At 43.2% G+C, this 19,449-nt stretch overlaps 5 protein-coding genes across 7 annotated transcripts; all 5 read right to left on the bottom strand.

Moving 5' to 3' along the window:
• Positions 1 to 149: 149 nt before the first annotated feature.
• On the bottom strand, positions 150 to 5,720 carry LOC101758140 (DNA-(apurinic or apyrimidinic site) lyase, chloroplastic). 3 transcript variants are annotated; one of them, XM_012846578.3, is made up of 8 exons: positions 5,527 to 5,720; positions 3,884 to 4,196; positions 3,602 to 3,709; positions 3,373 to 3,510; positions 3,238 to 3,285; positions 2,941 to 3,021; positions 888 to 1,041; positions 150 to 603 (listed from the first exon to the last, which is right to left on the bottom strand). In XM_012846578.3, the coding sequence occupies exons 1-8, from the start codon at positions 5,694 to 5,696 to the stop codon at positions 482 to 484; spliced, it is 1,134 nt and encodes a 377-aa protein (XP_012702032.2). In that variant the 5' UTR covers positions 5,697 to 5,720; the 3' UTR covers positions 150 to 481. The 3 variants fall into 3 exon arrangements, with proteins under 3 accessions (XP_012702032.2, XP_004970269.1, XP_012702033.1); XM_004970212.3 differs by having other exon boundaries at positions 5,535 to 5,639; XM_012846579.2 differs by lacking the exon at positions 5,527 to 5,720 and adding an exon at positions 5,099 to 5,413.
• A 1,615-nt stretch (positions 5,721 to 7,335) lies between these two features.
• Positions 7,336 to 12,744, bottom strand: LOC101757727 (DNA-(apurinic or apyrimidinic site) lyase, chloroplastic). Its single transcript, XM_004970211.4, has 12 exons — positions 12,632 to 12,744; positions 11,990 to 12,146; positions 11,823 to 11,920; positions 11,658 to 11,737; positions 11,046 to 11,285; positions 10,677 to 10,951; positions 10,430 to 10,540; positions 9,804 to 9,941; positions 9,677 to 9,724; positions 8,862 to 8,942; positions 8,203 to 8,362; positions 7,336 to 7,879 (listed from the first exon to the last, which is right to left on the bottom strand). Exons 1-12 carry the CDS (start codon positions 12,673 to 12,675, stop codon positions 7,758 to 7,760), a joined length of 1,554 nt encoding a protein of 517 aa, XP_004970268.1. The 5' UTR covers positions 12,676 to 12,744; the 3' UTR covers positions 7,336 to 7,757.
• Positions 12,745 to 13,405: 661 nt separating this feature from the next.
• LOC101757323 lies at positions 13,406 to 14,657 on the bottom strand. The gene has a single exon (XM_004970210.4). It carries the CDS (start codon positions 14,454 to 14,456, stop codon positions 13,596 to 13,598), a length of 861 nt encoding a protein of 286 aa, XP_004970267.1. The 5' UTR covers positions 14,457 to 14,657; the 3' UTR covers positions 13,406 to 13,595.
• Positions 14,658 to 16,334: 1,677 nt separating this feature from the next.
• Positions 16,335 to 17,005, bottom strand: LOC101756926 (protein LIM2-like). The gene is given in 2 exon segments (NM_001287538.1): positions 16,335 to 16,546; positions 16,663 to 17,005. Coding segments are annotated over 2 exon segments (330 nt in total). The 5' UTR covers positions 16,970 to 17,005; the 3' UTR covers positions 16,335 to 16,523.
• A 1,408-nt stretch (positions 17,006 to 18,413) lies between these two features.
• LOC101756515 lies at positions 18,414 to 19,095 on the bottom strand. The gene is made up of 2 exons (XM_004970208.1): positions 18,737 to 19,095; positions 18,414 to 18,615 (listed from the first exon to the last, which is right to left on the bottom strand). The coding sequence occupies exons 1-2, from the start codon at positions 19,041 to 19,043 to the stop codon at positions 18,593 to 18,595; spliced, it is 330 nt and encodes a 109-aa protein (XP_004970265.1). The 5' UTR covers positions 19,044 to 19,095; the 3' UTR covers positions 18,414 to 18,592.
• Between the last annotated feature and the right edge of the window lie 354 nt (positions 19,096 to 19,449).

Here is a 19,449-nt window from a genome sequence, read left to right as displayed (position 1 = left end):
CATGAATAAGAATTCACAGAAGCAAGTCTCGAATAGCAACGCCGTGTGCAGCATAATGCGGAGGGTTTCGGTCATAGGAGGGCTAAGCACTAAGCAGACCCATACTCTGATCATATATATTCGTGATCAATGCATGGGCAGTGAGCACGTAGAGATACTAAGTTTTGCACAGATTTCATTCTCAAGAAAAAAAACATATATATCACTGTTAATTCATGATGCAAACTTGAGAAGCAGCGGACACGAAAATGAAATTTGTATTTGGTTATCCCAAAAACATTAACAAATCGCACCACGTAGAAAACCTTCTGAGTTCACGAAGACGAAGTGAACGGAGCGTACCACCTCCACAGGTGACTACGCAAAGGTATCACCACCTGACGTCGAATATTTCCAGCCCGGACAAGCAAATTCTGTACAAGTCTTTTGTCGAGGAGGATGCTATGTTATTTAGTCTTCAGTTGAGACACGGCATCAGTGCCTACAGCTTCAGCACAAGCCCAATTGGACTATGATCGCTGAACGATACATCTGGTAGAATGTACGAATCATGGACCTTGTCCACAATAGATTCTGACGCGAGAAAGTAATCCAGTCTCCAGCCTGTTAAATGAAGTAAAGATGAAAACATGTCATCCTACATTTCCAACAAGGAATAGAAAAACCCTAGGAAAAGAAGAGGTAGTCTTTACTAGTAGCAGGGTAGCCTATTACTAGCAGCAGGTTGTTCAAAATAATAACGATTGATCATTTGATCTCAAAATAGTGAGGCTTAGGGAATTGTTCCTTTGTTGTGGATTGATGATCTCAAAAAGAAAGGACAGGGGATGCAAAGGCGACAACATCTATGGAATTAGGTTGCATGCCAATCCGATACAGCACCATACCTTTGTTGGAAATGCGCTGGTTTTCACCCCAGAAGGTGTAGGCCACAGCATTTGGGTGCTGTTTCCGGAAAGTATCAACGAGGCCTTTGCTTGTAAGGTTCTCCTCAAATGACTCCCTCTCTTCAATTGTGAAACCTGCAGCCTCAGTTTTTGCCTGAAAAAAAGCATTGAGATAAGTCATCATCCACCTAAAGGCTACAGCAAGGGACTGGTGTAACAAGAAAGCAAAACGAAAGTCTAAAGGGAATTCTGAAATAATATTAACTGATTTGCGCTCAAATATTATCCTAATGAGAATTTCTTTTTAAGAAACTTTTAGCAGTAGTGCACATATGTGGTGGAAAACTGACAAGTACAAGGTCATGTTTTGATGTCAGGGTCTGGACTTGACAAAAAACACACATGAATTTATTATATCATTCAATAAACTATTTCAGAGTTTTCTGTTATATTTTTCACAGATAGCAGTGGAATGCTCATGGACAGGTCTCAACTCTCAAAGCATTTCAGAGTACGTGTAGAGAAGTTAATGTTCTTATCTGATTCCTAACAAGGCGAGATATATGTTTTATTTTATCCGGATTTTCCGTTACTTTGAGACTTGAGGAACCATACAAGGTAGAGGACAAAAATTTCAAGAAAGAATGCTCAAAAGGACTTCACAAGGCATTCTTTCATATTTAACTGCACTGCAAGAGAACTACAAGTAGACAGGGTAGAAGCGCCTAAACAAAAAACTTTCTGACTCAACAACGTATAGCTGCCTATATATCTTTGCATGATAGAACAAATCTTACGTGAAAATGTGTACCAAAAATAGGTGGCATTTCCCCTCAAAAATAAAACAAGGAACATGTGGCATTTCCCCTCAAAAATAAAAGAAGGGACATAGGGTCAATCCTATAAATCCCTGAAAAATTGCTAAGTCTGAATACAGTGATAAATAGCTTGCTGGATAAGTCTTGCAGTCCTTGTGGGGTTGCTGGTTGCTGTACTGTTGCTGCTGGTCCTTGGCAGTTAAGGACAGTGGGTACTGCTGGTCTTTGGCAGTGTGGAAAGCAGTTGCTGGTGGGTTGCAGCTGCTGGTTGTTGACTGGAGGACAGTGGGGCTGCAGCATATGCTTGCTGCAGCACCACTTTTGTTGACTACTTTTAGGGTAGGACAGTCCTAGGCATCTTAGACTAGATAGGACAGCATCAAAAAGGCATCTTAGACTAGCATATGCCTTGATGCTTGGCTGGTTGGCTGCTTGGCCAGCTATAAATATGTATCCCCAATCCTTGGTTGGATATGGTATTGTGGAAAGAAAACCCAGAAAATTGCCCCAACTTTTCCTAGTGCCATCCTCTCGATGAAAGTTACAGTTCAGATCCTAACATAGCTAACTTTGGCCCAAGATTATGAGGAATTTTACATGAACACTTTGAACAAGTTCACTCAAAATGGGAAGTTTGATATATGGTTAATAGCTCCCAGCAGTTCTTGACCATAGAAAATCGAGTTTGGATATTTAAAATTGGAGGCCAAAGATCGAACTATACACAGTTTCAGCATGCACTACATAACTGACATGAGAGTTCTGAAGGTTCAGAATGAACTTGTGTTTTCCCCCTAAAGTTCAGAAATTTTTTATCTGTCAAACTGTTGATCTTTGGTACAAAAGTCATCATCCACCTAAAGGCTACATAAAGTGTTGGACACATTCTTTGGCAAATACCAGAGCAAGAAGGACAAGGCGTCATCATGTGGCTAGGAGTTAGTTCATGATATTTACGAGTTTGTTTGAGTTTGTTTGGGCGCCGGATTGGATTAACTAGACAGCTAAATATTTGGTTAAGTTGTTAGCAAGTTGTTGGGAGGCTGGGAGCTTTATATGTATGAGTCATGGCAGACCTTTTGAGATTAAGCAAAGATAAACCTAAAAGCTCAGAGCCTCCCTCCGGAGGATGAGTCTTGTTTATTGTGCCATTCCCTGCCTAAGCATCCACTAATCTAGCCATAACATGAGGGCCATATAAAAAGAACAGTAGCATGCTCAAATGTTGTGCTTACTTGAGGATTGTGAATGTCAATACTTTGGCGAGCACAGTTGAGATCACCAGCAACAATTACTGGTTTGGAACATTCCAGTTTCTGCAGACCAAAAGGCATACCTCAGTTGCGCTTTGAAAAGTAATATTTCAATGAAAACATTGTGAAGTTGGAATATGAGATACAATGTAGAACAGAGAAAAAGCATAATACCAATTCCCCAATGATATAAAAAGTGAACAACGAACTAGTGTGGATCTACAACACATGTTTCTAGGTGTCAAATGGAAAATGACATGGAAAGCTGAGTGGATGCACCTTTATGAAGTCACTAAAACACAAATCCCAGTCATTGACCCTGTAATTCTGAAGACAGAAGAAAAGGGAAAATGCTATAGTGTTAAAGAAGCAGTACAGCATAAATAAAAAATACAAAGGAAGATCAGTTTTTACCAATCTTTTTAAACCACGTCCAGAATTTGGGATGTAAGCATTGATCAAGTAAAAACCATCAAACTCCAAAGTAATAACCCTGCCTTCCTGATCATGGGCGGGTATGCCAATTCCATACTGGACAGAGATTGGTTTTACCTGTTAATGTAATGGAAGAAGGTTAGATCTACTAATTTTTATGGTTAGTATAAAAGTGAGGTGCTGGGCATTAACCACAGCAAGAACATGCCCGTGAAATCACTGCAGTTCCTGAGTAACCGAGCCTTGCGACACTGCATGACCAATAGCTGTTATCGAAGTCTTGTACCAGGTTCTTAAAATGGTCAACATTGCCCTCCTGAAAATAGAATAAAAACCTGGTCATGACATGGACATGTGCATCTTAATAAAAGACCACTATATCATGCTGGGCCATGAAGAAATCTTGTGTTCACAATGAAGCAATCCACAACCCATCAGAAAAACAGAAGGAAGCTGTATATATGAAAAGAGTAGAAGCACCAAGACTTGCCTTCAAGTGTGTCTCTTGAAGACACAGGACGTCAAAGTTCTCCCGGCTGAAAAGCTGATCTGCAGAAAATCCAGACTCTACCACAGTTTGCAGTCCATTAACATTATAGGACAGAATCTTCATAGAATTGGTATCACTGCTAAGCGGCGGAGGCCTCATGGTCCTTGGATTGTACGCAAACCATTGAGGTTTCCTCTCTCTGTGGCTAAGGCGAGTCCAAGGCTCAGAGCTCCAGCCGTGATATCCACGCTGAGAAGCTGTCCTGCTCATGTTCGACACGATGTGCTTGATTCCAGGAATCAGGCAGCCACGACTGCAGAAACAAGAGTTCAGGAGCTAGATATTTCGCTAACTTGTCATATGAAGTTGAACTTAACTTGTTTGCCAAAGCCAGGAACATTTTCATCAATGGTCAAGAATACATCCCACAAAAAAAAGGTCAAGAATAGAAACAGAAAATAAAAGATAACCTAACCTTAATGACAAGTGAAATATTTCTAAGGAGTTGATAAGGAAAATTCAAGTTGAAATTGTTGCTAGGTCCTAAGTTTGAACAATGTGATGTATGCAAGGAGGATCAACGAAGAAAATTCCATCAATGAAAACATAAGGAATTTGCTCATGCCAAAGATGCATTGTGTATCTGACAAGGCTAACGTGCAGATAAAACAACAATGTAGTTGACCCTTCTTAATGAAATGCTTGCACAGGAAAATTCTCGAAAAAACAATATAGGTATCAGTTGTTCTGGAAATAATACTGATCTGAAATCAAGCGATTCTACAGAAGAATCCTGTGGCGAAAGGCAATTTCATACTTAACGTCTTAAGCCCTCGGAGAAATTTGAACAAATGCAGCACTGATCAAATAAACTACTACTCAGACACACATGTTCTGCGACCAAAGCTGCACATCCACTACCGAGTCCCCCCAAACAAGAACACACGACCTCATCAAAATTACGCCTCCGATCGGCATCAAGCGGTGGAGGGGTTTCATCACAATTCACGGTGGGGTTTGATCTCAGTACCCTTACCAAATCCAAAATTTACACAGTTTCACACCCTCACGCAGCGAGAAAGAAAGAAATCGCTTCTACTTTTAGTTAGGCATCCAAGGCAGATACAGAGAAAATCCAGCGCCATCGTTTCCCATCCAGCATTCACGGATCATCCAAAAAGAAAAAGGCAAGCAAGCAGTCGCAGAGAGACGCACAGCCGGGGATTGGCGCTAATCCCCGCCGTCTTGCCGATGATCCCGCCGATACGCCGAGCAGGTGGATTTCTACCTAGGTCTTGTTAAACCCGCGGGGCTTAACCTGTGGGGATCCTGGCGGAAGCGGCTCGCAGATATTTGCAGGCCTCGGCGTTAATCTCGCTGCAGGCCCGGAACCGACTAAGCTCGAGGATTACGGCCTCCCGCGTTTTGTCTCACTGCTACATGGGCCCGTGTTACCGAAGTTCATTAAAACGGCCCGATTTTTATGTTCTGACTTCTGACCAAACCCTGGCCCCCCAATTGAGCTGCCGCTCCTCAGATGGCAGAAGAGCCGAATCGACACAGACCGGATGGGCTGAACCGACCCAAGGGTCGCCAATACGCCATGGGAGAGGAAGGGAGGTGGGGGAAGATAGGCACCGTACTCACGTACTGGTAGAGTCGGAGGAGGGAGGCGCCGCGCACCAGCAGCGGCATCGGTCGGCGAGCGAGTGCGCGGCCGCGAAGGCGCCGCAACGTGGAGCGGTAAAGCCGTGGAGGAAGGAGGAGCTCGGTGTAACGAAGTGGGTGTAAGGCCGGTTCTGATGGGCTGCATTCCAATCCCGGCCTGCCTGGCAAGGCCCGGCGCTTCAGGTAGGATGGCCCATTGGTATGCATCCAATTCTCCCTCTTTTTTGTTCCATCGAGATGAATATTGAAATCAAATCTTATCTTCAAACATTGGTGCAAACTTAGGATCGGAGCTGAAGTGGAGAGCATCGTAAGCATACATGGTTGTTGGGTGGATCTGGGCACGTGTCTCCATTTGCTTTGCTCCTTCATATCCTCGTGCCCCCATAATCATTTTGGATTTAAAGACTTCACTTTTCTCTCAAATCGTAAATGAATGAAATCCAATATGACTATATTTTGTTATATTTTTAAAAATCAACATTTTAGAAGAACTATCTCAACATTTTTAACAGAAAAAAGTTGATGAACATCAAAAAATGTTGAGCCAAAAAATTTTGGTGAATGTAAAAAAATTAAAGCGTGTAAAAAATATTAAGAAAAAATATTGGTGAATGTAAAAAAAGTTAAAGAAAAATATTGATACATATAAAAAATGTTGGTGGCAATTAAGATAAACATTATAAAAAAAATATTGATGAATGTCAACAAATATTGATGGATGTGTAAAAAGTTAAAGAAAAATATTGTACATGGGCTATTATGGACTTTAAAGATATGTTGCTTATCTATCTTCTAGAAGATATATAAGAGTCCCTAGATGAGTAGATGATTACATTTTTTTTCGCGTTGCCTCAAAACTTGCTTAAAAATCGTTGGCACGCGTTCGTCGGCAACCATACCAGCGATCGCCCAAATCTGTCCACCTGCCTGACCCACTTTCCCTTTTCATTTTCATCTACCAATCTCAACCTCTTCCTCTCACTGAAAAAAATGTTGGTGAATGTAAAAAAAATTAAAGAAAAATAGTGGTACATATAAAAAATGTTGATTAATGTAAAAATATTAGTGGCAATTAAGAAAAAAATTACAAAAAATGTTGATGAATGTCAACAAATATTGATGGATGTCTAAAAATATTAAAGAAAAATATTGTACATGAGCTATTATGAATTTTAAAGATACGTTGCTTATCTATCTTTCAGAAGATATACATGAGTCCCCGTATGAATAGATGATTAAAAAAAAAATTCGCGTCGCCTCAAAACTTGCTTCAAAATCGTTGCCGCGCGTTCGTCGGCAACCACACCAGGGATCGCCCAAATCTGTCTACCTGCCTGACCCACTTTCATCTGGTTTCCCTTTTCGTTTTCTCTTCCTCTCACTGTAAATTGGAGGAACCATGTCATTGCGGAGCCACTAGACCAAACTTCTTCGGATGATTGATTGTGTTGACCCGAAAACTCATTTAATTAACCAACCGTATTTCAAAGCAAAGGAAATGCCCAAACTCGTTTGATTAAACTACTTTAAATCCCAGAGCAAAGGAAATGCCCCCTTCTACTCGTCGGCGCCTCCACTTCTGCATTAGCTAGTGTGCGCTTTGCATCCCTAATTGCACAGATACATACATCAAACTAACACGTGATAGTCAGCTGCGCACGTGCGATTCAGAGCTCATTATATAATAGCGAAGCTGATCTATTTTTACCCAGCACATACTTTCAGTCCTATATAAGTCACACGTCACGCTAATAAAATCGCACAGTTATTCTGACGCCATCTGCAGCACAACACATAACATTAACAGGAAATAGCTGGTTCGCTCAACATGTCAAGGTTAGTACGGAGTATCATAGATAAGTTTATAACAAGATAATGAGCTTCCCCTACTGCTCATACTGAACCACACAACTGCAGCCCGGGGTATGATCCACCGATCGGCCGCATATTTACATCACACGGTGCAGCATCACTGCCAGTAAGCCATCTACTGGACTTCTGATTTCTGAACATTCAAATCTGCCCTGGCACCCTGCCAAGTTTACAGGGAAGCCTAATTGTTTCACTAATAGTCCGATACAAGATCACAAGCTCTGCCAGATTATCTGACAAACCAAAACCCTGAAGAATGAGCGCTGCGCTGTTGTCTGAAACTTGTGGCCCCGGCTTCAGATTGAATGTTTAGCATGGCCAGTGATGCACCCTAGAGCTTCAGTATGAGGCCAAGGGGGCTGTGATCACTGGCAGAGATGTCCGGTAGAATATATGAATCGTGCACTTTTTCCGCGATAGACTCCGACACAAGAAAGTAATCCAGGCGCCAACCTTCAATCCAAGGAACAAACAGAAACAACAAGTGAAATAGTGCGCATGATCTTCAGTTATGTTGAAGCAATGAAAGAATATTATAGTTTTGACATAGAGCCTATGCATGATAGATGTAAGAGATTGCCCAGCAACCATGCAAAATGGTATGATAAAAATAACTATGGTGAATTACAGAAGCCTTCAGGTATCGTGGCATGAAATGCTGAAAATCGTAGGTAAGCTCGTAAGTGGCACATAATCTCAAGTATAGTTGCCTAAACATTTCATAAACCCATAATACTTGGTGGCAAAGCCCATATAAACAAGTACATAGTAGATACCTTTATTTGTTTTACGGCCATTATGCCTGTACCCCCAATAACTATATCCAACAACGTTGGGGTGCTGTTTCCGAAATGTGTCAACAAACCCTTTGGACAGAAAATTGGTCTCAAATGATTCTCTTTCTTCATTTGTGAAGCCAGCACTTTTACGATTTCCCTGGATAAAAATGTGTTAAACATCGGTGAAGACTACCTTGAAATGAAAACTCTGATGAAGCTAAAGTGGAACTGATATCGTTCATCACAGATTAATAATCTGATTGAGGCCAGAAGGCACATATATACATGAGCACAAGAGTGTACAAGTAGCTTAAATACAGCTGATAATGCAATGTAGGTCTATCTATTTCTCACAGCTTGGGCAATAATTTCTCTTTACTCTTCAAGCTTTCTAAAAAATGGACCGGATGCAACTCTCTGATCTAATGTAAAAACCAATGTTAGTTCTTCCTATAGTTTGAAACAAGGATTTCTCCATAATTCTACTTTCTTATAAGGATGGTAACTTTTTGAAGCATAAAACAAATAGCCAAATAGAGCATTCTATAAGGATATTGGTGTTTGTAGCATAAAAAATAGCCAAGTATAGCATACAGTTAAGACTGCAAACCTACAATACATTCTGAATAAAACAGTTCAAACAGATGGTTACTCACTGCAGGATCATGGATATCAATCTCCTGATGGGCACAGTTAAGATCACCGGTTAGTATGACAGGCTTCGATTTTTCCAATTCCTGAACGATCATAAGAAATGTGTAAGGATATGTAAGAACACAGAAGCATGTTTTTGAAAAAAAGAATTGACATTAGTAGCTGGTTGCTAGCAAAATCTACAAATGCAGAAGGTAAAATTATGTTTGAAAAAATAATGCGCATCTGAGTAGCATGGTAATGTTGCACATCAGCACATGACAACAGCTGTGGACAAAGTAAAAGAAGCCTAGGGTTTAGAAACTTAAATGGCCATTTATTTTAGTAACTAGCAACACATTCCACCAAAAAAAATGAAAGATGTTCAGATATGCTAGCTTGACAGGTAAAGAAACAGGAAGAGAATCAGAGATGATAGCTAAAGTAAGAGGATGAGCACTGAAAGGATCCCAGTTTTTTTAAAAAAAAATTGCCACTCTAATAAAATTGGGACATTTTGATGCATTTTTTTATGGATGTGCTCAGTAATTGAAGTCTAGTTCACATTTGCACTAAGTCCTATGTATTTGGAAATTTGGATCCAATTTCTCTTAACAAAATAGGCGCTAATACACAATAAAACAGATATCCATGGGAGGAACATGTCATGCGAACAGTAAGGACTGAGGAATAGGAAGGAATCAATGGAGTGAAAAAATGACATAAAGGTAAACAGCACAAATAGTTTTGTTTCAGTAAAGACATACTTGAAAAAAGAAGAGGATAGGTAGCATAAGAAAAATACTTCGAAATAATCAGAGTGAAATAAAAGACATACTTTCATGTAGTTACCAAGGGATGGGTCCCACTCTGTGACCCTGTAAGTCTGCATAAATATATCCCCATGGATTTCAGATTTTAACCTCAAGTGATTTATGCTAGAAAGGAAAATACCAATAATTTACCAGTCTTCTTAGACCATCACCAGAATTCGGCACATAAGCAGTTAGTAAGTAGAAGTCATCAAACTCAACAGTCACAACCCTCCCTTCATTATCATGGTCTGGTACACCAAGCCCATACTTGATAGAGAGGGGTTTCACCTATAGGCAACACAGGGCACATAATCAATAGGGAAAAAAAAGACACGAAGATGTTCACAAAAGTATTGTGGCATTGCATTTGTTGAGGCAGAAGTTTATGCTTAAGGAGACTTTGTAATCAATTGGAGCATAAGAAAATTTACTAAAGATCTGACCAGTATCACAATACGATATGTAGTACTGATCTAAAAGTCAGAAAACATTGAACAATGATTAATCAGGAACCTACCAGTACAACCTAAGGGAAGAAGAAACTAGCAACTCTGAAGGTAATGTGAGCTGGATATGTTAGGCACTTTATTCCTATTAAAGTAAATCGCCAGTGAAGCTGACTTATATTTCAAAAATGGAGACATCCTGAAGGCTGAGGATTGAAGAGATAAGTGTGGTTATTCCTAAGTGAGAGAGAACAAACAAACAAATCGGTCCTCATATATGTTATGTCTCTACTAGTTGTATGCATGAAGCATTAGGCAGGTGATGCATACTCGTGAAATTATTGCTGTTCCTGAATAGCCAAGCTTTGACACACTGCATGTCCAGAAACTATTTGTGTACCCATCAAGCAGAGTATCTTTAATAACTTCAACATCCTTTTCCTGCTCAACAAAAGCAAATATAGTGAATGTATTACCGGGAAACAATTCAGAGAGGATAAAAGGAGATATTTAGCAAATTGTTACAGTTTTCGCAGCATAATTACAAGTGAACATAACCAAATAACTCAAATCTTACCTGCATTTTCGTCTCTTGTAAGCATAGCACATCAAAGTCCTCCCTCTCCGCTAACTGCTGCACAGAGAAGCCTCTTGATTTGAGCAATGCTTTCAATCCATTGACATTCCATGACAGAATCTTCAGAGCCCGTGTATCCTTACTTAGAGGTGGGGGCCTCATAGTCTTAGGGTTGTACGGAATCCAACCGGCTTGTGGTTTCTTATGTACAAGTACAGTCCAAGGCTCTGAATCATCATTAGCACCTAATCCTGCCTTAGGAACAGCACCTTGGACTGTAATATAGTAACCAACAATTAGCCAAGAGGAAAGTAATTTTCCAGCAGAAAGGAAGTGTCAAGTAAATACAAGTAAAAAAAATGAGCATACCAACAAGTGTTTCCTTCTGGATTGAAGTCTTATTTATCTTGACATTTCTCACAGAATTCTCCTCAAGAGTAGTACTCTCGATTGACTTCTGTTTTGTTCTACTTCTTTTCTTGCTAGGAGTTTCAGAAATAGCCTCAGAACTTTCTAGTTTTTGTTCAACCACAACTGAAGCAACACCTTTTCCTTTTATAGGTTCTTCCAAGGGGCTATCCAGCTCAGCAGATGACTTACCCTCTTTACCTGTGGAAAGGAAACAAGCTAAGCTAAGAAGCTTCACAACAATATTGTATTAAAAAGGACAGCATAAGAAAGAATGGTTATTAAAGATGCCTTCATGCCCCTGTCTTCCCTCCATATAAATATTGCCTTGGGGTGTTGATGGCAAAGCCGCAAGAGTTTCAAAAGAACTCATGCAAGAAACAGTTTCAGAGAATGACATGTCTGGTTCACTGTTTCACTTGCTACCTACAGACTATAGTGTAACTTCAAGGGGCAAATCTGACCATTATACTATCTTATTGGTGAGAGGGTGTAACTGAAACTAAAGAGTTCTGAAGAAGAAAACAACAATTCCATTCAAATCTACTGCTACAAGTCTGAAGTAATCCATACCATTTCCTACCACACCCAGAGAATCCATCAGTGCTGATACTAAATCTTTCTTGTTGCCTTTACCAGAAACCCCCATCCTCCTTCAAGATTTAGTTCACAAAAGAGTTAACAGGGCAAATGAATTCCACCAATATGAAACAAGGGCAGAATTAGGAGAGTTTAAACCTTGTGAGCTCCCTGAGCTCTTTCACCGTCATTGATTGGAGCTGGCTAGGGTCACTCCTCACTCGCTCTATCTCCAAATCGCTTTCAGAAGCATCTTCCTAGAGTCCAAACAGAAAGGTATAAAATGGCAGTAGGAGAATATGAGCACTAAATGGAAAAAGACCAACCTTCTCTATGACTGACTTCTCATCTTTCTTGATCTCAGTGTTCTTAGAGACAGCTCTGCGCGAATATGTAGCCCGCATTCTGTCCCTCACGAAGTTCAGATTTGTCAGCACGGGCTTTGGGGAACTAAAATTCGCACCTCGGAGCCCACAGCTACACCTATTAAAAAGAAAAGACAAGTTTAACCATCTATTAATGAACTCTTACAAGCTAAAGTGATTCTTATGACAATGAATTCAGGTATGAAATAGCTGTGGGCAAACATCCTCAAAGCATTGTTGGATTTCTCTAGATCGACGTAGGGTTTCACGCTATCTTCAAACTAGTTCGAGGTTAAGCAATTATCTAGAATAAAACCTGAAGCCCACCGGCGCCGTGACCGGAGCCATATGTTTCGTAACCATATTTCTTGACTACTAAATCTCATAATCCACATCAAGGACGCTGTTGACACTTGAAATCATATACAAGAAAAAGAAATAGGGATTTCCATAGGCGGCCAAACCCTGGCCCTCAAATTGGGCTGCTGCTCCTCAGATGGTGGAAGAACCGAATCGACACGGACCGGATGGGCTAAACCAACCCGAAGGTAGCCAATGCACCATAGGAGAGGAGAGAGGTTGGGGGGAGAAAAGGCACCGTACTGGTAGAGGCGGAGGAGGGAGGCGCCGCGCAGCAGCAGTGGCATCGGTCGGCGAGCGAGTGCGCGGAGGCGCCGCGACGTGGAGCGGTAAAGGAAGGAGGAGCGTGGGCGTGGGTGCGCTCTGCTCGGTGTGACGAAGTGGGCTGTGTTGGGGTGGTGCGGCACGTTTCGGCATTGTTGGGCCGATTCTGATGGGCTGCACTCCAATCCCCCCGGCCTGCCTGGAAAGCCCAGCGTGATCTTCTCAGATAGTCGTCATATGTTGGCCCAGTAGCACGCATCCAGTTCTCTTTTTTTTCATCGAGATTATTTACATTCGTTTTTTTTTCACTTATAACCTCAAAACTTGCTTCCGTTGTTATCCGTCCAGGTGAGTTAACACACTACGGTGCCGGTAAAGTCGATCTTGATTCATCTGACACATCTCACCTCACCTCTTCCTCTTACTGCCAATGGGAGGAACCATGTCATTTGTCATAACGGAGGCACTAGACCAAACTTCTTCGGATGATTTGTGTTGACCCGAAAACTCGTTCAATTAAACGAACCGTATTTCAAAGCAAAGGAAATACCCAAACTCGTTTGATTAAACTACTCCAAATCTCAGAGCAACTTCTGCATTTGCTAATGTGCGCTTTGCATCCCTACTTGCACACAATGCATCAAACTAACACGTGATAGTCAACTGCGCACATGACGTTGGATTGGTCGTATGCTGAATTCTCACAAACACTTTGACTTGACGATTGGACTTGGCTTTGAAATGCATTATCCAAAATTCCAAATCACAAGAGGAGAAACTTGCTCATTCGACAATCACCACACGAGCATGTACATAATTCACAAGATTAATTCATTGAACGGTAAAAAACAAACAGTTTGTTGCACTACATGTTCTACTCTGTAGCAGATAATCGGAACTCCGATTCGACCGTGCACGGGATCACCGGCGGAAGCCGTGCATTCTACAGGAGGAAATGCTGCAGGTATCTGAGCCCCTCGTCGGCGCTCACGTAGCGGCACTCGCACATCACCCCGAGCCTCACCTTCTCGATCATCTTCTCCTCCCCGGCCAGCTCCAAGACCACCTCCGCCTCCAGCCTCGCGCCGCCGCATCCCGGCGCGGGCAGCCCCGCCGCGACCCCGGCCTCCCCTCTGCCGCCGCCGAAGCCGACGATGGCGCCCGCCGCCCTCGCCGCCGGCACCTTTGCGTCCATCATCAGGACCGCCGCGGGCGCGCCGCCGTCCCCGCGGGTGCCCGTCCGCACCGCCGTCCAGCGGACGCGCCACTCCCCCGGCCCGATCGCCGCGCTCCGGCCGCCAACGTCGACCCCGAACAGGAACAGCCCCGCCGCGTTCTTGACGCCGCCGCCGGCCTCGGCGGCGGCGACCGCGAAGGAGAGGATGGTCTCGCCCCCGGCCGTGAGGATGTCGACGGCGAAGGCGACGTCCGCGAGGGCGAGGCGCGGGGCCGGGAGCACGCGGCTGCGGGTGGACGCCGACCGGAACAGCGCGAAGAGGCGGCGGTGCGGGGAGGAGGAGGTGGTGGTGGAGGAGCACCGGCACCGGCCGCTGCTGGCGCTGTCGTCGGTGGTGTCCGGGAGGTGGCGGAGGAGGCCGAGCGCGGACGGGTAGTGCTGCGCGCAGAGGCGCGCCCAGAGGTAGTCGGCGGCGAAGGCGGCGTGCCAGGACGTGGAGACGCAGGAGGCCGCCGCGAGCGACGCGGCGTCGAGGAACGGCGCGACGAGGGGGAGCGCCTCCCACGGCGGAGGGGGCGGCGACGCCCGCCGCGCCGGCATTGCCGTCGCCTCGCCCTCAGAGCGCATCTGAGCAGGTTGGTGCTGGGCTCGTCGTAATCGGAAGCAGCTCGTTGGTGTCTCGGCTTTGCTCAGATTGAATGATCCGTGCGCGTCACTGCTTGCGCGGGTTGGTGGGCGCCGTGCGCTTATATCGCCGGTGGCGGGTACGCACGTCGAAGCATGGCAAGGGTTGCGGGGAAGGGAACGGCCAGCGACGGGAGAAGGCTGGGCGCGCCTGGGCGGTGTGCGCGCGCCGGTGGAGCACACGTGGTTCGGGAGGATTTCGGTGGCGCGGCGTGTGCACGGCGCGTGGCGCGCGGGGAGACGCCTTCGAAGGGAGCGTGCCGAGAGGGCGGCCCACGGCGCCATGCCAGCCTCCAGACGGGACGGGCACGAGACTTTTCATCCACCATGTTCTCGTTCGTCGGTCGGTGGCTATCACGGAGTGACAGTGGGGAGAGCGACAAACCGAAGGCCCATCCAAACTCCAAAGTGGTTGCTGTTGGTTCGAAGGACTTGGTTGGGCCGACAGAGTAGTGCCGTCAGAAACGGTGCGGGTATTTTTGCAGTCGAGTGATCATGATGGATAGCACAGCACTTCAGGTATTTTTCTCACATATATAGAGGCCTCATCCTCAGCACGTACTGGATCCAACATTTCCCCTTCAGCTAGTAGAACATCGCCCACCCTGTTATTGGACTCTGGGAGGAACAGTGTAGCCTGCAAAAACAATCAAAAAATCAATCGAGCACCTGCTAGAACACATAATCGATCCAGAATCACACACACACAAAAACACATCGTGCGTTGCTGAAAAAAAAAATAAAAGAAACTCATCGAACATCACAGAGCACTCACTTCCGCACTTGGTGCCCAGCGCGAAGGGCCTCTTGCAGTAGCCGGCGACGTACACGACCTTGGGGCATGCTGATGATCTCCTCGATGCCCTTGTCGACCTTGGAGCACAGGCACGGCACGTCCACCTTCCGGTAGGTGTCGCAGCACGCCTGCGAGGGGATCTCCTTCGGGTTGTCCGGCTGCATCACGTACAGAACGCACCGCGGGATCAGCGAGAACAGGTCGGCGTCGCAGCCGGCCTGGGTGCCTATGGCGGGTGATGGTGTCTCTCTGGCCGTCGCCGTCGCAACCACTGCGAAGGCGAGGACCGAGAACAAGACAAGAGTTCTCGCCATGGTTAGTTGCTGCTAGTGTGTGGGTGGGTGCCTCTGCTTTGCCAGGCTCTTGTGTTACATGACTGAGACCTTGAAGGTTCTGCGGTTTTGGTCCAGTGTTTTGTACGAGAATTCAATGTGTAGTGCATATTCAGGATATGCAAGAAATCTGTATCAATTAATAGAGATATCTTTGAGCACGGATATCACTCTTTTTAGTAATTATATATATTATATGTGTGATACAAATCATATTCATAAATAAGTATTTTTAGTTCCAATTTGATAACATCGATTTTGTGTCAAAAAATTACTTACTAATAGAGTAATTATTTTTTTATGAAATACTAATAGAGTAATTATTGATTAAAGAATTTTCCTACAAAATGCGACCTACATTTTGAATGGCGGGAGTGGTAACAAAAGCTAGAACTCTCCCTAATTTGTTTCTTTGCATGGGCATGATCGACTTTTGTTGTTTTTGCGCACACTCTAGTTAGTTAATCTAAGAACGTTACGGTAATCTGGAGTCACTGGACAGTCCATACTAAAAGTAGCCTATTCTTCTCTCGTTTCATGAAACAATGTGTAAAACTTCCCTTTTTCCCTCATATTTTCTTGGTTTTAATTATTGTGGTACCCAAAACACCTCATGTTGTCGTTTTACTTACGTCTTCTGATTTATTTTCCCGTTCCTGTTTGGAGGAATATGGATCACAAATCAATTCACGATTAGCAATCAGGAAATTTGAAGAGAAGCCTTTATTAGCTCATCACAATATTTTCCATACATCATTATCTCTCTCGAACCTTACAGTAGTCTCAACACAACCTCATATTGCACATTTTTTCAGAAAGGTAAATCAGGTAGGCAGTTGAGAACTAAGCACTACATCCAGCACCTCCCCTCTTGCTGTCTATTCATTTAGCTGGAACTGTGTAGCCTGCAAAACAATTAATTCAGGTTAGAACAATTGCCAAGATAGTTCATAATAACGAGTGCATATGTAGCTCATAATCTAACATAATACTCATGTAAATATCCACATAAAACACTTACTTCCGCACTTGTAGCCATGCTCAAGTGGCCTCCCGCATTTTTCGGCAACAAATGCAACCTTCTCCATTGACACAATCGCCTCAATAGCCTTGGTGACCTTGGAGCACAGGCATGGAACATCCACCTTTTTTACCAGACCGCAGCAACCATCTGAAGGAGGGATCTTTGGGTCCTTAGGTGGCATCACGTATTGCTGGCATTCTTTAATTAGGTCTTTGAGGCCATCGCCGCAGGCAGCTTGGGTGCCCTCAATGGACATGGCTACTACAAAAACAAGGACCAAGAACAGGTTCAAGAGTTTCGCCATGGCTATTAGATCTACAAGTAGTTTGGCCTCTCTTGGATGCTAACACAAGAACTATGTTGGTTTTGATGTGAGTTTTCTGAGAATGGTACCCGGTTTATATAGAAGCATGAGGGAAGGTCCGCTCCTATTTTGCGATTGTGTATGTTAGCCATTGGATACAGAATTGATGGTAAGGATTGATGTGGGGACAGGCTATATGGACAAGTGTTGATATCAGTGTTGCATGTTAGACACATGTCAAATTTAGTGTTGCATGTTATACAGGTGTAAAACATGATACCATTACACAGACAAGTGGCACAATCAACACTAGTAGATACACACGTGTGAGCAATAGTACTTCTATATTCACAAACATCTAAATTTATTATGCATAATTATTTTGAAATTGGTACTGACTATATTGACATGTATCAAGATTGGTGCTACACATTTATGACAACGGATGCCTCTATGGATACAATTTCCATCAGTCTTATTAGCACTACTGGATATAATATCATAAAATCTATAAAAAATTATGAAAGTATACCTATCATAAGCATTTATTTAGTTGTCATTTATTGGAGATATTTTTTCAAATATTTGCAAAACAATATTTTTTAAAACAAAACATAATAAAGCTAGGAATAGAGGTTAACATAGATCACATCAGCAACAGAGGTGGTTAATATATTCGAGATACATGCAATGCAAACAAACTTATCCAAGAGATACCGAGACAACAGTAGTATAGACTAAATACATCTCTCGTCGCGGGCAAATGAACATTATACAAGAAGGATGGACATAGTGCATAAGGTAGGAACGAAATGTCAATCTTATTCGTCTTGATCCATCAATATTCGGCACACGTACGAGCATTAAGGGAGCGAACCACCAGGAACAGGAGCTTTGTTACCATGGTTTTAAAGTACCAGTGGTACTGGTACTTTCTTTTCTTATTTTGCTTAAAAAATAAATTTATACATAATTAAAAGAGCATCATAGTAATTTCTCAATGTTTTTTACTTGATCCCACCAAATTGTTACTTCTCTTTAGGTACTTCACGGTACTTCCCTTATTTCCACCGTTCGATTTCTCGAGATGGACAGCTCTCATTTTTTTCAATCACTCTAAAATCTCTCTTATTTGATTTATCAGGAAGTGAAGAATATCCACCATGAGAAGAAAACTCCGTCGTCTACCAAATTAAATTCCTGAAATTGACACTAAGTTGTCGCTGCAACTGTGTAGTGTGTACTTAAAACACCAATCAAGGCTGAAAAAGGTGGCGTCGTCATGGATCTGCTATATATTTACAAGGCGTCCATACATTCACTGGATTATTCAGTTCACTCGAGGAGACAGGATGTCGTTTTCGCTTTCTTTTCTTCTGATTTATTTCCCCGTTCCTGTTTAGAGGAATATGGATCACAAATCAATTCACGATGAGCAATTAGGAAATTTGAAGGGAAGCCTTTGTTAGCTCATCAATTTATTTTCGATACATCATTATCTCTCTCTCGAACCTTACAATGTCTCAACGCAACCTCATAAGCCACACTTTTCCAGAAGGTAAATCAGCTAGGCAGTTGAGATCTAAGGACTACATCCAGCACCTCCCCTCTTTTTGTGTCTATTCATTTTGCTGGAACTGTGTAGCCTGCAAATAAACAATTAATTCAGGTTGGAACGATTACCATGATAGCTCATAATAACTAGTAGTGATTATGTAGTTCATAGTCTACATGATACTCATGTAAAGGTCCACATAAAACACTTACTCCCGCACTTGAAGCCATGCGGAACTTGCCTCCCGCATTTTTCGGCAACATACACAGCCTTCTCCATGCACACAATCCCCTCGATGATCTTGGTGACCTTGGAGCACAGGCATGGAAAATCCGCCTTTTGGACCACACGGCAGCAGCTATCTGAAGGAGGGATCTTTGGGTCCTTAGGTGGCATCACGTATTGCTGGCATTCTTTAATTAGGTCTGAGAGGTTGTCGTCGCAGGCAGCTTGGGTACCCTCGATGGACATGGCTACTACGAAAGCAAGGACCAAGAACATGCTCCGGAGTTTCGCCATTGCTATTAGTTCTACCAGTGGTTTTGGCCTCTCTTGGATGCTAACACAAGAACTATGTTGGTTTTGATGTGAGTTTTCTAAGAATGGTACCCAGTTTATATAAAAGCGTGAGGGAATCTGCTCCTATCTTGCAGATTGTGCATGTTAGCTATTGGATACAGAATTGATGGTAAGGATTGATGTGGGGACGGGCTATATGGACAAGTGTCAAATTTAGTGTTGTAGGTTAGACAAGTGTCAAATTTAGTGTTGCATGTAAGATAGGTGCCCATTACATAGACAAGTGGTACAATTGAAGTCCAGTAGATGCACAAGAATAGCGCTTCCATGTTCCCAAATATCCAAAATGATATTATTATGCATACATATCTTGAAATTGGTATGGACTATATTGACAGGTGTCAAC

This window comes from Setaria italica, chromosome V (assembly GCF_000263155.2).
Source record: "Setaria italica strain Yugu1 chromosome V, Setaria_italica_v2.0, whole genome shotgun sequence".
NCBI classification, from domain to species: Eukaryota; Viridiplantae; Streptophyta; class Magnoliopsida; order Poales; family Poaceae; genus Setaria; species Setaria italica.
Note: the sequence above shows the minus strand (reverse complement) of the source record. Positions and strands in the feature narration are given on the sequence as shown.